Below are 18,184 nucleotides of genomic sequence, written 5' to 3' on the forward strand. Positions count from 1 at the left end.
ACATTGGGAAATCTGTTTTTTTTTTATATAGGAAAATTCGTAAAATCGTTAAAAATTAGTAGTATTTTTGAATAAGTTTTGTTAAGATCTTGAACAATAACACCAAGTCAAAATATTTGTATTCATTGAAATAATTGTTTTTGGAGATATTGTAAAATATGTTATTTTTGGTTTATAGTAATATTTATAGAATCGTCAAAAATTAGTAATTTTCAATAATTTTTTTTTTTGTCAATAATTTTATTTCTATCGGAAGAATCAATAAATTAGATTTTCAACCAAAAATAATATCTATATCTAAATTGAGATATAACCAACGTAATACAATTTGGAAAGGTGTTTATGTAGGTAATAACCAAAGAGAAAATTCGTGTCGAATAAATAGAAAGAAAATAAAAGATAAAATTTGTAAGAGAAATGTATCTTAATTTTTATTTCTTTTGTTATATTATTTTTTGAGAATCTTAATTACATGTTTGATTGTATTCATATTATTATCTGTAGAATTTATTGTTAACATATTTGATGACATTGATTTTTTTACAAATATTTATAGAATTATCGAAAATTAATAGTTTTTAATAATTTTATTTCTACCGGAAGAATCAGCAAATTAGATTTTTAACCAAAAATAATATCAATAACTAAATTAAAGTTTGACCAGCGTAATACAACTGGCAAAGTGTTTATATAGATAAAAACCAAAGATAAAATCTGTGTCGAATAAATAGAAAAAAAAAAGATAAAATTTGTAAGAAATGTATCTCAATTTTTATTTTTTTTTGTTATATTGTTTATTGAGAATCTTAATTACATGTTTGTTTTTGCTATGAAAACGCTTTCGAGCACAAATATCGAAACTTTCCTAAATTGTTTTAGATCTATTTTTCTAAATTTCATCTTTTTTTCTTTACCCAAAATAACCTCATCTTCTTTCATCCACTGCCTCTGACCGGAATTCACTTTCCACCCTCGACTGCGAGTCGGAGGGTCCGTTTCTCTGTCTCTTTCCGCCAGTCACTTATGATTCTGTTAATGATAACCCACTTCTAGCGCTGTGCTAAGATACATCAACACTCTTGACCTCTGGAAGTTGTTTCTCAAGTGACCCCATTCAAGAGACTCTTAGAAGCCAAGCTTGAAGACCTCTCCCTTTCTCAGGAACTACAGTCCACCAAAGACTGAAGACCTCTTAATTTCTAGCTTTGTGCTAATCTAACTTCACTTATCATCTCAAAAGGATTCTCATCCAAGCTTTTTAGCTCTATATAAACTCATGGACACTTACCATCTCAAATTATATTCCCTCATCTAGCATTGCTGTCTTGCTGATGAGGATGAATGGCTAGATGATGCAGATCTTTATGAGGAAAACGAACTGGAAGATTTGCTGGAAGTTGACGATATATTTGGTGAAGTGATTCACTGGATGTATCTCCTAGTTTCTACTGCAATAGAACAGTTTGTAATTGTAATATAAAGGATTCGGATTCCAGAGGACCAGCGTTGCACTATGACTCTACGAGGGTTGAAACAAAGCTAAAACGAAAATTATTGTTGGGGGTTGTAACGTAACACGCAAGAAAATGAAATAGACGATTTAGAATTCAATGAAACAAAGCACTAGACTAAGGCAATTCGCAGAACTTTCAGAGATAGCAATCGAATTACTAATCAGTGTACGGTTTAAATGCAATTCTTGAACTCAAACATAAATGCATATCGATCCACTGTCGTGGCACCAATAACTTTGTCTAACAACCTAAATTGTAAAATGTCGTTTGAACCTAGAAAATTGGAGACAAGCATTAACAAGCAGGTTTGATCTGTTCACCGCCTCAACATCAATTGTCGTTGGCTAAGGAAGAATCACTCACCAAAATTTATTCTAGCAACCTATTACACTTTTGATGAATAGATTAATCTAAAATCGCAGATTGAGTGATCAGTTCAATCTAAGCATTAAGAACAACTATGGTGAAGACAATCTAATTAAGCCATATTTGCATTCAATCACTAACTCATGAAAATCTCTTTGAACACCTTAATCTAGCTAAGAGATCTACTCAGACATGGAGAAAAGAGACACAGCAAAAGATGAAAAGAAATTCATGAATAAAAATAAGAGATAACAAAGGTTCAGAATTCTTCTCAAGTGTTGGAGGAATTCTTCTCCCAAATTCTTACAAGCAAAAACTCTCCAAAGTCTAGAAAATTGTAAAATAAAGTGTAAGTCTCAAAGTAGGCGGCTCTGGACTCTTTTTATTCCTTCTCACGCGTTTCAGGAATAAGTAAAACCAGTTTCCATATTTTTCACCGGAAGTTGGAGCAGATGCTCTAGGAAAAGGTAAAATCGAGAGCAGGTGCTCCAACCAAAATTTCTCCCATGAGCGTGTGAAATTGGCTCCCTTTGCTCAGCTTCAGCTCCTGTTTGCTCCAGTGTTACCAGTTACTCCAATTATCTCATGAACCCTCCTAGTTACCTGAAACAACCTGAAATAAAGACTCCAAAGACTCTTAAAACGATCAGTAAACACAGGTTAGAATGAGTCAAAATCTCCACTTATCATGAAGAGCATCTCCGATTTGAAGCAGAAATTGCATCGCCAATGGAAGAAGACCTGGTGGAATCGGAACCGAAATTGAAAGAATGCTCGATGGAAATTGCTTGTCGATTCTGAGGCTATGGATGGGACTGGAAAACCAGAAAAAATCTATATGGGTAAGAAGAAACAGATTCCACATTCACCGGTAGCTATCAAAATCTCTCTGAATAAAAGAAGCCTCGCAAAGGGTCGATTTTCACCGAAGAACAAAAGGAAAGGGAAAAATCCTGGATCTGGGCCAGGCCCAAGCAAAGTGAAAAAGGCCTCAGCTAAAGAGGAAAAGCATCAAAAGGCCTCAAGGCCCAACTCTGCAACAACTTATGGTTTGGGAGGAGCCCAAAAACCAGTTAACCGCCATAAATGAACGTGATCAGATGGAATTGTCAAGGGATGCGAGCCGACTTGACAAAGGAACACCTAGAAGAACTCCACCATTGATTTTTACCTCGTTTTATGTTTTTATCGGTAACTAAGAACAATCGCTCTTTTCTGCAAGATATGCAAGTGTATTTTGGCTATGACCAGGTCTATATCGTCGAACCGAGAGGTTGCAGCGGCGGTTTAGCCTTTTTTATATGGATAAACCTACGGTTTCTATTTCTTATTCAGATAAGCGTTTGATTGATGTAAAAACTGTTTTAGACGGATATAAAATCTTTATGACCTTCGACTAAGGAGATCCGGTTATGAAAAATCGAGAACATGTCTGGGAACGTCTTACCAGGATGAGCCTATCCAGAAAAGACGCTTGGTTTATAATAGGAGATTTCAACGATATAACAGGAAACCATGAGAAACAGGGAGGTCGACGGAGATCAGAATTCTCTTTTGTCCATTTTTGGACTATGTTGGATAATTGTGGAATGCTAGAATTCCCGTATAAGGGAAACTCATTCTTATGGGTTAGAAGAAGACGTTCGGGTAAAGTTAAGTGTCGTCTTGACACAAAATTTAATCTAAATTTTTCCACATTACTGTGGAGTACCTGAAATTAAATGGATCAGATCACCGACCAGTTTTGGATATGATACGAGTGGATAACCAAAGGAAGAAAAAAGCTTTTAAGTTTGATAAAAGATGGTTGGGAAAACTGGGTTTCATAGAGGCTGTAATCTCTGGCTGGGATTCTTTTGATGAAATCTCACGTCGAGATTTTCATCAAAAAATAGCTCATTATCATAAAAATATCTCTTTTTGGAAGAAGTCTCTTTTGAAAAATTCAGAAAAATTATAGAAGAATTAAAGAATCAACTTGATATAGCCCAAGATGACGAAAACACTACGTCAAAAAAGATAGTAGAGATCAGAGGAAAATTTTTTTTATCCCTTCGTGAGGAAGAAATCTTTTGGAAATAGAAAAGTCGAGAGCAATGGCATATAGAGATGTCAAACGGGCCAACCCGCGTCCAAATAGCCCGACCTGATGCGGGTTTAATTTTTTTTTCGGGTCTGGTGGACTGGCCCATCATAAGCTGCAGTCCTAAATTGATGTGTCCAAGCCCGACCCATCTATATTCTACGGTTTTGCGGGCTGGCCTGCGGGTTCATACTTTTTTCTTCATCTTAAAGTTCTTATGATATTTAGATTTATAGTACCAGAAATTCTGCAAGAGGATAATAAAATTTTGCTCGTAACTGAATCACAATATGCATAAGAAACAAAACTAAAGAAAATTCTTGTCTAAGTAAATTCGATGAACAAACAAATGAATTCGATAAACCTCTTATACAAGACTCCTAACCCTATAATACAATAAGATTTGAAAAATCAATTTAACGTTAAAAATAAACACTTAGTTTTGAAAAGTAAATAAATGAATTACAAATAATGATACACATAAAAACTGGTAATTTAAGCTAAATAACCATCAAGATACAAGCAACAAGACATTCACATATATATAAAAAAAAAGATGAACCTAGCTTATTTGTTAGTCCAGCGTACAAACAAATGTGATTTTCAAGCAAAACTATTTATGATCAATTCATGATTTAAGTGATTCTAAATTACCTTTGTATCGCTGCAGACAAAATAAAAAACCACGTCCGTGATATAGTCGATGAGCAAAACCAACAAAGAAAAACAAACTTATGACATTAAACTGAAATTAAAACTCTAAAAAAACTACAAGTTTTTAGCTGGGAAGACAATGACCAGATTTTCTCCCAAATTCAAAAATCCAATCACAGAATTTGAATCGAATCGAATATAAAACACATATCAGTTTGATGATTCCTTGTCATTGAAATGAAGCTATCACAAAGCCCAATAGCTAAATTGTATGACTCCACTAGGCTTCGATTCACTCCATGAAACTAATACTTCGAAATCCACCAATCAAAAATAACAAAATACTTCACTTTTCGAAGTTCATAAGAAAACATCAAATTTTGCGGGTTGGCCCGCAAACCCGCGGATCCGCTTTGACCCGACCCGCAAAAGCCCAACTTCCACGCGGGTTTGGACCGCAAAACCCGCTTTTTATTTGGACCAATTTTATGGAACCCAAGCCCGCAGCGCTGCGGTTTTACTTGGGCCGAATCCACGGGTCAGAGCCCAATTTGACACCTCTAATGGCATAAGCATGGCGATGAAAATAAAAAAAAAAATTTCATGTCCTTACTGCATAAAGGAGAGTCTGGAACCGTATTGTATCCTTAAAAGATCGTAATAGGAATTTGGTGGAAAACACAAAAGGTATCGAACGGGTGGCTTCCCAATATTTTCAAGATTTGTTTACGTCATCACAACTTATAGATCCAGAAGTTTCACTCCGGTTTATTACCAAAAAAAGTCTCAGACAGCTCGAACCACCTCCTATTGATGGAGCCGATGGAAAAAGAGAATAGAGAAGCATAGTTTGATATTAATCTTGATAAATCTCCTGGACCAGATGGAATGACGAACAAATTCTATCGAAAATTCTGGTGATACCTACACCACGACATAATTAAAATTGGTGAAAGACTTTTTCGTATCGGGTTTCTTTGATCCTAGACTTAATCAGACTAGTATATGTCTTATCCCCAAAAAAAAAAGAAAACCCAAGAGCTATGGCGGAATTTCGTCCGATTAGTCTTTGTCATGTGAGCTATAAAATTATCTCAAAGCTCATGTGCAAAAGATTAAAAAAGACATTACCTAACTTGAGTTCAGAAACAAAATCGGCATTCATGGTTAGGCGTCTTATTACAGAAAAAATTCTGCTGGCACAAGAAAATTTCCATGCTCTCCGTACCAACACCATTTGTAGGGAAAACTTCATGGCTATAAAGACGGACATGAGTAAAGCCTATGATCGGATGGAATGGAGTTTCATTGAAGTACTCATGACTAAGTAAGGATACTCAGAGAGATGAATCAGACTATTAATGTTCTGCATTTCTTCAGCCTCATACCAAATCCTTATCAATGGAGAAGCAAAAAGAAAAACTAACCCTTCGAGAATATTGCAACAAGGAGATCCTCTCTTTTCGTTTCTCTTTGTTCTGTGCACAGAAGCACTTATCTCCCTACTCAATAAGCAGAGGAAGAAAAACGTATCACTATACTGAAATAGCTCAAGCGAGCCCGCCGGTCTCCCACCTTCTGTTTGCCGATGATAGCTTTTTTTCTGTAGCGCGGTCATCCAGCAAGGAGCCGAGATCTTTAAGATCATTTATTTATATGGAGCAGCCTCGGGACGATAACTCAACCTCGGGAAATCATCCATCATGGAATAGAGTGGACCAGAACATAAAGCGAGGTATGGTGGCATGGGTATGTATCTGGGATTCACAGAACAAATCTGTGGATCAAAAAAGAAAGTTTTTTTTTTTAATGTTCATGACCGTCTGAGTAATCGTGAAAATAATTGGTCCTCAAGACCTCTTTCCAAAAGTAGAAAATAAATTCAAATAAAATTGATTGCACAAGCCTTACCTACCTATGTCATATCATGCTTCTTACTACCCTAAAGAGTTACAGACAAAATGCGAAGTGTCATTGCCAATTTTTGGTGGAACTATAAGCAAAATAACAGTGGGATTTACTGGATTGCATGAGACAAAATTTGCATTCTCCATGACATGGGAGATCTAGGATTTTGAGATTTACAAGATTTTTGTTTAACCTTTCTTGCAAAACAGCTATGGCGACTTTTCCAGTATGCTTCATCTCTCTTGGCTCGCGTTTTAAGAGGTAGATATTACAGACAATCTGACCCTTTAGAGGATCGAAGGGTCTACTCACCATCTTATGGATGGCAGAGCATTATGGTCACAAAACCGCTCTTGAAGATGGGCTTAGGGAAGACAATTGGGTCTGGTCTTAATACTAGAGTGTGGAGCGAACCTTGGATCCCGGACCATAGGGCTCGTCCGGCGGGAGCTGCTCATTAGGTCAGGATTCGGGACCCAAAACTGTTAGTATACTCCTTTATACGCCAGGATACAAAACAATGAAATGTCCATTTTTTACGAGAATTTTTCCAACTTGAGGATGTTCTTCTTATTCTTGGGTTGAGACCTAACTGGAACCGTACTTTAGATGGTTATGCATGGAATCATACAAAATCGGGCTCATACTCTGTAAAATCAAGTTATGGCCTGATTAGAAGGACAAAGTTAGAACAAGAAGCTGGAGTGATGAGAGAACCGAGTATTACGACGCTTCAGAGCCAGGTGTGGAAATTCCGTGCACCTAGAAAGATGAGACATGTTATGTGGCAAGTCCTATCAGGATGTGTGGCAACGAAACATAATCTTACATGCCGACATTTGGGTACTGATAAGCGATGCGCCAGGTGTGAAGAACCTGAAGAGTCATAAACCATCTTCTGTTCTTATGTCTCCTGGATTTACAAGTCTGGGCATTATCGGACTTTCAGTCTTTTCTGGGCCTCTTCCTGAGTACCTCATTTACCAAAATATGAATTTTCTATTTTGGAAAATAAAAGAGTTAGGAATGACAGATCCCCAAAAGTATGTATATCCTTGGATCTTATGGTATATGTGGAAAGTGAGGAATGACAAGCTTTTTAACGAGAAATAAATTTCCCCCGAAGATACTCTGTTGTTGGCCAGGGTGGAAGCAGAGAGTTAGAGGATCGCGAACCAACCCGAAGAAATTAAGTAGACATTGGGACGCCGCAACCCCATCCGATATCGATATCGTGATCTCTTTTTGAGGATCAACGATTTCTGATATGCCGGATTGACGCCTCTTGGATCGATCATGGATTGGTTAGTGGCTTCGGTTGGAGTTTTGAGGAGAGCAGGGGACTAGAGTCTTTTGGTATTCAGGGATACGATAGAAGCCTCTCGGCTTTTAATACCGAGTCGAATAGCCTCTTTTGGGCTATGTCATGCTTGAGAGATATATAGAAGACATCAATACATTTCCAGACTGATTGTTGTGACCTAATAAATATGACTGAATCTCCAACGAATTAGCCGGTTTTTATGTCAAAATTGGACTCTTTTTGCATCTTCCGAGAGAGCTTTCTAGATTTCATATTATCCCATATCTCCAGATGTTTAAATATCTGGACTTAATAGTCTTGAAAAAAGAGTTTGTGCACAAAGTGTAATATTTATTTAAATCAGTTATACCAAAACCAGTCGAAGATGGTCTTCAGATCAAACATTCTGACTAGTTGTATCAATTGGGTAGACGAAACAAAAAAAAAATAGTTTCTTTTGCTAGATACAGTATGACAATATTACTTTTGTGGTGCTAACTGCCACAAACTCTTTTACTTGAAAGTGCTAATTCTTATTTGATCTTGAAAGAAACAAATCATTCACATGTCAATTTATGCAGATTAAAAGCAAGTACAAAGCGTTAGTATTAAGTTATAACAAGCTTCAAAAGACTTACATAGTGATCTAGATTTCACTCATTTACAAAACAACACTACTATAACTTGGGTCCTAGTACAATTCCCGTATTGAAGTAAAGTCTCTTCTTTAAGGACATAAACGTAGGTTTTGTTGTTTATTACTATCTCCTGTCGTATCCAAAGCTTTGGTAGAAGCTATATCTCCTTCCCGTTACCCCGTGCCCTGAAAATTCAAACCCCAATGGTGGTTTGCAGATCAAAAATTTTCATAAACATTGATGTGAAAAAAAGCACTAGAAAATATGGTCATATGCAAAAGCTATGAGATCCTATGATGACTCTGTAACACTTTCTGAGAAAAGTTCTCAGCAAATCAATACCTATGACATACTCTATCTTTGACTCTTTGTGTCCACCCGAATATGAAAAAGGCTCGTCCGCGCAACATAAGAGAAGAGAGAAAAGAAAATAAAGATGTAGCAGAAACTAAAACACCATTAACAATGGCAAGATTTTACACTTACCTCCTTTTTCTTGCTTTTGCTTATAAGACCAACTTGAATCCCTTGGACAGGAAATCATCCCTGACAATGAACAAACAAAAGAAGAAACTGAGCATATCGATACAGAATCACTAACTTTGATTTGCTTTCTCAAACACCATTTTTAGAGAAGAAAAACTCAACCTTTTGTTACTGTTCTTCATCAATTTATCTTCTTTAGCTCGCTGTTCTTTGCGGAGCTTTACGTTATTAACATCTCCTTTACATCCCAAAACAAGGCTACTCACAACGAGTTCTGCACTAAACGAGCTAGGACAATCCTTAATCCTAAGTGTACTAAGCTTCCTAGTCTCGAGATCAAACCAAACCAGCTTCGTATTGTTTATCTCCAAGAGAACTTTATCCCTGTCCTTGGAATAAACCAAAGGTCTCATATACGCAAACGATTTCACGCTTTTCGGTTTCTGAACAGTGAAAGCTTTAGTCCAAGAGTCTCTCACATTGTACTCTCTCATAATCCAAACATCAACATGTTTCTGATCGTAGTTACACATCAAACAAAGACACCCATCTAAAACAGCTATATCCATCTGAATATCAACATCACCGTTCGCTACAGCTTCAGGTAAACGAAGGATTTCGAATTCCTCTAGAGCAAGATCAAACCTCACAATGATATTGAAAGCAATCAAACCAGGCCTTCGTGGCAAAACCCAGTGAAGACTATTACCAGCAAGAACACCATAACCACGACGATACAACAGATGGTAATAGAAATAAAACAGTAGCTGAATCGTGGGAAAAGACGAATCGATTCTCTTCCATGAATTTCTCTTTAAGGAAAATACTTTAACCTCGTAAGGGAAACTGCAACCAAGCTCATCATCTGAGTCACGCTTAAACTGAACCATCCTCACGACTTTGTAATCGTCATTCACTGAATCGTAACCTAATCCGTAGAAGACGTAACCACGAGTGGTCGAACCATCGGGGAGATCGATAGGTGAAGGAGGTAACCGGTGGATCTGGCGAGTAGATGGGTTGAAGATGGCTAAATCGGTTGGGGAATTCGATAATCCGATTAAACCGTTGGAGGATCCGAAAACCTCCGTCGGACCACCGCGTTTCATCGGGTGCTCAACGTCGGAGACGGTGTCTAGCGAATCGAGATCTACGGTGTAGAGATGAAGAGCGCCTCTTAGAAGGATCATGAGGTGGTCACCGGTTTCGAGGACGCGATTGAGATGAGAAGAGACGAAATCGGGACTGTCGATTAGGTGACAACACGGCTTCGAGAGAGCTCGGAAGCGAACCAGGGTTTTTGCTGGTAATCGGAGGAATAGGTCGTTGACGATATCCATCGGAATCGTCGTCATTTTCGATGAATTTGAGTGTAAGTAAGTAGAGACTTGAGAAAGTGTGAAGCTAAATTCTGAATCAGATTTGAGATTTTCTCGAGAAAGTTTTTAGGTGACGGAGAAAGATAAAAGTGGGAGTTGAGAGTGCTTTAACACAGTGGTTGGAGGAGAGTAGTCGGGTAGGCTTTCAGATGTTAAAAGATAATGTTTTCTATTATTACAGCAAAAAAAAAAACAAAAAACAAATATTGTTACCTTTTCTCTCTTTTTTTAAGAAAAATAAAATAAATACACCTCCTTTCTTGTGAAAACAATAATTTTATTTTTTTGTCAATTTTAAACATTTATAATTATTTCAAACATGTAATAAGATGTCGTTTGATTATAATCCGTAATCCTGAAGCTTAGAAAAATCCATAATCCTTTCTCAAACACTTTTCTTTGGTATGTTTTTTTGATGAATTAAAAAAAAAACACTTAAAATCGGGTAAGAGATGTTAGGCTCATTGTTGTTCAAAAAAAAAAATGCTCATTTTATTGTCCTTTGGTGGACTCTATTAGGCTATATAAATTGGGCTCCTTTATTAGGGGTATATATTGCATGACAAAGAGTAAGCCCAATTTTTACTTGTTGGAAATGGAAACCCATTATTATACCACAAAATCCTAAACATACGTATACAAACAAATGCAACTTTGATTTACATTTTTTTTGTAATAATATTCTCGACTAGGTATTAGTTTGAACTTGAGATTTAAACTAAAAACTAAAGTTTATGAGTGAAAATTTCATACCATGGAATCTTTATTTGTTTATGGTAGATGTTCTAGCCGTCTAACGTGGACTCGAATGGCAGCATTTCTATTCTTAGAAGCTTCTGCTCCATCAACATATTTCAGAAGGCAAACAAAACTTTTCAAAAGGAGAAGGAAAAAAATGTGAACGGTTGTTAACAAAAAAAAAAAGAGAAACTAAAGACTCGAAATCGAGTTATAAGATCAACAAAGGAAAATTTTTTTTAATCTCCTCATTCACCATTAGGATAGGTTAGTTTTAAATTTAACCTTAAAAGAAATAATGAAAATAATAGTGATTAAACCAAGAGGTGATAGTGGAGTGATTCTCTTCTAGTAGAAAATTTGACTATGTGGATTTAAATTAAGAATCGAGTCTCTCTGGATATAAAATTATCACATTATTAACTTTTGACCATCCAACCATGTGAACTGCTACTAAACTTATATACAAAGGATACTGATTTAAAGAGGATTAACCTGGACCCGAAGAGATTAGGATTTACCTCCGAATATATAAAAAAAAAACAGTTATTAAATATGCCTCTTTGTCAATGATGTCTCTCCTCTCCATATTTTTAACTTCTTTAGTGGGTTTTAGTTTCAACTTCTTCTAGTGGGTCTATGGATTTTGGATAAATAAAATAGGTTTTTACGTAACTTAACTTAACTTGTACGGTTACAATTAAATTTTCGGATGAGTGGGGCCTTTTAATTAGTCATCTAGATTAGAGACAATTAAGTGGGTTTATGTGAATTGTCCCTCATGAATTTATATCTTGATGTATTGTAGGGATGTAATGTTCATCATAATCGCATGTGATGATGTAATAGTTTGACCAAAAAAAAAAAAGAACAGTATGAGGTCAGTGCCATACTTACGATGGCTTAAAACGAATTTAAAAAAATATAATTTTTTTATTTAACAAAAATATCAAAGTAATAATACTATCTAAAAAACTTCCATAATATTGATAACATAACTAAAAATGTAGAAATTTTAAAACATATTATTATGTATTTGTTTCTTTCACTTATTTATAATAGCTATGTTTTCCTTGTTTTCTTTTGTTTGTAATTAACCTTACTAAATATTACTATATATGCATAAAATTTTTCATTAAATTAACAATAATAATAATAGTTTTAGTGTTATAGTTTTTTCAAACTAGACTTCAACCCTATTTATCAAATTAAATATACATATAATGGTAATCTCTATAAGAAAATGTAACCCTTTAATTTTATGATATTTTTGGTGGTTTTAGGCATTTGCCTAATTTTTAATACATGAGGTATGTCGTATGTGCCTCGGTTTCTAATGGAAGTTAATTAACATTTGTAATCTGTCATGGAGAAATTTGTAATTATCTAATCCATCCCATCCAAATCCCAACTCATATAACCGCTGGATCGAAGCTCGATAACTATATTTATTACACTATATACCATAATAAAGTATACACGTAACACATCTGTAAAGTTTGATTGTATAAGAAGGCATCTCAAATCAATGATAAGTCCGAAAATGCCAAATTTGATCACGGGAGAGTTCATACATGATATAATATAATCAACGTGGAGTAAAGAATATACGTCAGATAATTGTAATGTAAATACTATATATTTTGTTTGATCAATTAATCAGTATTTGGTTTATCAAAAAGTACAAAAGATGTGACATACTATGTATGTATTTTCTTTCGTATGGTTTTTTGTTTTAGGTACTTTTTTCTTCATGATGGTTCCAATTAAGTTTTCAGTGGGGACTTGTTCTTCTCCGTTTCTAGATCTCATTTTGTTCTGATAACTGTTATATATACACTTCCTTACATGTGTACGTAGTCTCTTAAACATCTCTAATAAAAAAAAACAAAAAGATTGATGAAATTTTTCACTGAAAATGTATGTGGATCAGTTTGAATGGTTGCTAATTTTCTGTGGACAGGGCAAACAGATTCGTTTGTGAACTGGACCTCTCTATCTTTATGGCAGAAAAAAATTTGTTGTTAACAAGTTTTTTTATTTCTTTTCACAAAAACAGTCATCTCAGACCAACCGAAAAAAAAATTATTCCATTTCTTTTTTCTATCTCACTGTGTGCACTATTGCGACACAAAAGTTTATGAATAGAGTGAACAAGGAGCGGTTTTTGTCCGCAACAGATTATTCTTTTTTGTTTTTGTTTTTCAGCTCACTAAAACAAACAAACAGATTATTCTATCCGTCCATTACAACCATGAACCATTCAAAACCCTAAAATATTATTAGTTATGAGATAGAGTATAATTTTAATCAAAACTACCAACTTTAACAAAATGATACCTGCTTTCAAAAAATAAATAATACCAAAATGTTAAACTTGTCACATTTAAATCATTAAAAAAATAATTGTATCATTTCTACGTTTTATAACCATTTTAAACTTATGAAATCGTCATATATTAATGTTGTGATCTTTGAGTGGAATTGTGGATCCACACCTCTTAATGAAAGAAAAAATACTTAGTTTGTTACTGAGTCATTACTAACATCATGCATGTCGCTTATTTGGTTCTAAGTTTTAACATGACGATTTTTAGAAGAATTTATGTTGACCTGTTATGGAACGAGGAGCCATTTGCAATTTGTGTGTGTGTGTGTGTGTTTCTGAGTCATATTTTTATTTCTCTTTTGCCACTTACCCAACTGTGACATCATTTAGAAATTAGAATTGCAAGGGAGCTCAAAAGAGAACAGAAAAAAAATTCCCGAATCATACACACGCAGTGTGAGAGATACAATAAACCAAGAACATAGATGGTAAATGAGAAACAAAAACATACAATTATGAGAGGAAACGACCTGTAAACAGCCTGGTAATTAGAGCTTACGTTGCAGGGTCATTACCGAATTGGATGTAGCCGAACCAGAGAGATAGGTAATAATGATTAGAGGAGGAAGAACTATGGATGGGAGTACCTGACAATGAATCAAGGCCATTTGCAATTTAAGGTGTGCAACTCTACTTTTTGTTTAATTCATTGATGTGGAAAATAGGTCGACCCAATTCGAATCAGTACTGAATATTGCTCAGCTCAATTAAATTGGAGAAATTTTAGTTTGGTTTGGTTTTACCTTACTTACAGAGCTTCTATGGTTCCACAGTTTTTTTTCTCTAGTCCGTAAATTTTGTTTTTTTGTGTGTGTCGACAAGGATATATGTCTTATAGTGTTTTAGTATAATCATTTTACCTTGTTTTTTTTTTTTTTTTGGATACATACATACACTGAAACACAATCTACACAAAACATCGATTGATAATTTTATTAACCAATATCAGAAGACACGATTACAAAGAAGTGACTTAGGAAAAATGAAGCAAAGGAGTATAAACTTGCCGATTACACACACAAACCCCATAGTCCATTTATTGCATGAGAACGTTACATTCATCATTTTAAACAAGAAAAATACAAACAAGAAGATAAAAAAACAGGTTCAAACATTAACATATGATTCTTTTTTTTTAATAGGGATGCTTGTAGATATGTCATAAGTATTTAGCTTATGCGCATTGGAAATCCTTTGGAGCTTCTCTACTACATACATTGAGGAGTACGCTGAGACTGATAGGTAGGTTAAGGTTGATACCAAGAATGTTAGCCTTGAGCGCGGTACAAAGACAGACTGCAGCCTCAAGGTCAGCCAAGCCTTCGATGAGCGTGCAGCATGGCTTTACGGGTGGGTTTCCCAAAGTTAGGTCCACTAGCTTGAGAACATTAGCGCAAAGACCGATCTTTAGCGCATCTCTAGGACAAGAACCTGTGTTGGGGGTGGTTGGGGTGGTCGGAGTAGTTGGCGTGGTCGGGGTGGTCGGGGTAGTTGGCGTGGTCGGGGTGGTCGGGGTAGTTGGCGTGGAAGAGAGGCACTTGTGGCATGTGGCAGAAGTGTAAGTGAAGAAGAGGAGGTTGAGCGATAGGAAGAGTGCAAGAGAGTTTCTTGGAGCCATTAAATCGTTATGGAGTAGAAAACTCTAGTAATAGCTCAAGAAGTAGTGTAGTGTGTTTAATATTCCTTGAGATGGGTGGAGAGGAATGTTAAGTGTTTAGTGGGTATTTATAGGGTTTTCATTAGGAGAGGATGGAGAAGTAATGTTTATTTATTGATTTTTCTATAGGAGGTTAGTTGACTAAATGATTTGATTTCATAACTTAATGGTCATTGTCCAAAGTTGGCTGGAAATTGTAGAGTGTATGGTACTAAATTAATTATTTACTTGGTAGTAAGAAATTTACATTTTTTAAAAAAAAATTGACCAACAAAATTAGTACCATGTCTTCTTTACAATTACCAGCTAACTTACTCGAAAAAAGTATCTAATGGATTTTTTTTTTTTGAAAAATCCAGTGTTATTTAATCCATTTTTTCATTCCGTCACATGAAATTTGATTATCTTGTAATATAATTTTCAGTTATTCCACGAGATATTTGTTAGATTCCACATACTACATTTTAGTTATTCTTCTTCGGCTCCTGTATTTCGAAATGGTCACCCCTTTCTAACCGTATTCGATTAACATATCTGAAATTAACATACAACTTGTTTGATCATAAAAATTTCAGTGAAAGGTTATTCCATTACATGGGAGTACTTAAATTAAGTGACTGGATAATTTAATTTTTAAATCTAAGATTACTTAAATGTTCGAAGAATTATCTAAATTATATACGTAATCATTCAAAATGAATTTAAATCCAATCTTAATGAAGCTTTTCAACAACAACAAAATATAAAATCTTAATGAAGATTTACTATGGACTTGCAACTTAAAATCAGTTGAATGGATTAGTTCATAATTTTTATATATTAGAGTTGATTTCTTTGAACTTTTCTATATAGAATCTAAACATGTTCTTTCGAGATAATACATAAACATACAAGATTCTAATACCATATATATATATATATATATATATGATTTTATTATGAGTTTTCAGTTCAAACCGATTTACAATAAGTGAATTAATTTATATCTTTCATATATTTATGTTGGCCTATTTAAATTTTCAGTGTAGAATGCTAACAAAATCTAATCTTAATTAGAGTAATTGAGAGTCTAGATAATAATTTTCAGCTATTGAAGTATCTGTATTATTTCCTATAAATTTCGATCGTTAGTTATATTAATACATTTTGCTTAGTAATTTTAGATACCGTATTTATCCAATTTGATTTTTTTTTTCAATTTTTTTAATACAATAGTACACTTTGAGCAGAATGTTTGCACTAATATTCCATCAGATTCCGAAAATATTAATATTTGCAAAAATATTTAATAAATACTATATTATTAAGATTTCGACTAATTTTCATGAAGAATCAAATCCATCATTTTTACTTTATTTTGAGTTAGAAAAAAAAAACAGTTCAACTTGCTTGAAATGTTTTTTTTACACATACCAATGAGATGAATAAATTTTATAACGCTTCGGCTATTTCTATATGAGGTAAATTACTAGTTAGAACCTTAGACGTACTAGAAGTGGCTAACTTTTATTTGAACAACATGTTCAGGGCTAACTTTTATTTGAACGACATGTTCAGCTTGTTATATAAAAAAAAAATGTTCAGCTTCTCCAATTAGACTACATACATCTGTCTTCTATTTTGTTCGACGAATATTTAGTTTGTTTAAAGACTTAACTAAGGTTATAGTTTTTTGGTTAAAAACTTAACTAAGGTTCTAGTTTTTTGGTTAAAGACTTAACTAAGCACATTTACAGAATGGTGTTCTTCATTCCTTCACGCTTGTCCATGTGATCATATCTTATATATCAGCAAATCACTTTGTCACGGAGCGAACTGATATCACCATTATTCTAAAACACTACTTAGTCTACACATAATCTCACAAAAAGTTAACATTTAAACCAAAAAAATAATAATAATCTCACAAGAAGACAAAATTATGGCTTCATTAGGCATTTGTTGGTTTTAGATTTAATTTATTTTAATCCCAAATGGATTGACTAATAAAATCATTCCGTATAAAAAGGGTTACAACTAAGAAGATGGACTAATAGACAACTATTGTTTGGATCTTTATTTTTATTTTAAAGAAGAAATATCTCAATCTTATTTTCAGAGTTATAGCGCTGCCTCAAAGTATAAGATGGTTCAATACAAATTTAACAGCAAAGTTAAACTCGATGTTGCATGTGGAAAAAACAAATTATGATTCGTCTATTTCAAAATCTTAATAATATTTTCTGAATACCTGTGCGGCCAATTGCAAGTTTGAGAAGACAGCCATGTTTAAGATGATTAATATGGACAAATATTAAAAAAGTTGTTAGATCCAATTATATTCTATATATATATATATATTAAGGTGTTATATAACGACAAAATCATCGATGGTATTTTCTTTCGAATTATATATTTCGTGAATTATATGAATGAGGGATTTAAAAAATTATACTGTTTTATCCGTTTTCTGAATAAATTATATAGGTTTAGTTATCAGAAAATAATAATTTAAGTTCGTGTATCAGTGGTGTCTGTTTTATATTATTAGGGTTATAAAATAAGATCGAACATGCCAAAATATATGTGGTTCACAGGTAATAGGGATAGGAGAGATCTCGAATTGAATTATTCCTTCGACGGGCTTGTAATAATATGATAATCAACATGCCAATCATTAATTCTTTACTATAGAACTAGGTATTTAGCCTGCGACTTGCGCGGACCAAAAATTTTTAAAAACAAAAAAAAAATTTTATGCTATAAATTAAAAATAATTAAAACAACTATTTAAAACATAATTTAATTAAGATAAATTCTAGTTTTTCGTTTCTTATTTAACTAAAAAGGTAAACAAAATTTAAAATTAATTACTTAAAAATACTTTATAACGGAATAGTCCACAAACTAATTTAATTAAAATAAATTCTAGTTTTTCGTTTCCTACTTTTTCCTTTTCATTATTTTTTTCTTTCTTCTTCATCATTTTTTCCTTATTCTTCTTTTGTCCATATTTTTTCTTGTTTTTTTTTCATGTCTTATTCTTCATTTTTTTTCTTCTTCCCATATTTCTTATTCAAATTTATCATT

General features: G+C 33.9%; 2 protein-coding genes across 4 annotated transcripts; both read right to left on the minus strand.

Moving 5' to 3' along the window:
- Positions 1–8,337: 8,337 nt before the first annotated feature.
- On the minus strand, positions 8,338–10,455 carry LOC18014757 (F-box protein CPR1). 2 transcript variants are annotated; one of them, XM_006396682.2, is made up of 3 exons: positions 9,115–10,455; positions 8,953–9,012; positions 8,338–8,651 (listed from the first exon to the last, which is right to left on the minus strand). In XM_006396682.2, the coding sequence occupies exons 1-2, from the start codon at positions 10,305–10,307 to the stop codon at positions 8,973–8,975; spliced, it is 1,233 nt and encodes a 410-aa protein (XP_006396745.1). In that variant the 5' UTR covers positions 10,308–10,455; the 3' UTR covers positions 8,338–8,651; positions 8,953–8,972. The 2 variants fall into 2 exon arrangements, 1 of the variants encoding a protein (XP_006396745.1); XR_002898743.1 differs by having other exon boundaries at positions 8,379–8,651; positions 8,809–9,012.
- Positions 10,456–14,369: 3,914 nt separating this feature from the next.
- LOC18014758 (putative lipid-binding protein AIR1) lies at positions 14,370–15,150 on the minus strand. 2 transcript variants are annotated; one of them, XM_024154278.1, is made up of 2 exons: positions 14,986–15,150; positions 14,370–14,931 (listed from the first exon to the last, which is right to left on the minus strand). In XM_024154278.1, the coding sequence occupies exons 1-2, from the start codon at positions 15,074–15,076 to the stop codon at positions 14,633–14,635; spliced, it is 390 nt and encodes a 129-aa protein (XP_024010046.1). In that variant the 5' UTR covers positions 15,077–15,150; the 3' UTR covers positions 14,370–14,632. The 2 variants fall into 2 exon arrangements, with proteins under 2 accessions (XP_024010046.1, XP_006396746.1); XM_006396683.2 differs by having other exon boundaries at positions 14,370–15,150.
- Positions 15,151–18,184: the final 3,034 nt, after the last annotated feature.

This window comes from Eutrema salsugineum, unplaced genomic scaffold (assembly GCF_000478725.1).
Source record: "Eutrema salsugineum unplaced genomic scaffold, Eutsalg1_0 scaffold_3, whole genome shotgun sequence".
In the NCBI taxonomy this organism is placed as follows: Eukaryota; Viridiplantae; Streptophyta; class Magnoliopsida; order Brassicales; family Brassicaceae; genus Eutrema; species Eutrema salsugineum.

Bases quoted from the DNA above. Each gene is read 5' to 3' on its own strand.
- LOC18014758 (XM_006396683.2), bottom strand. From the start codon at position 15,076: ATGGCTCCAAGAAACTCTCTTGCACTCTTCCTATCGCTCAACCTCCTC.
- LOC18014757 (XM_006396682.2), bottom strand. From the start codon at position 10,307: ATGACGACGATTCCGATGGATATCGTCAACGACCTATTCCTCCGATTA. The intron at 9,013-9,114 runs GTTGAGTTTTTC...GTTCATTGTCAG, and splicing joins ATGAAGAACAGTAACAAAAG to GGATGATTTCCTGTCCAAGG.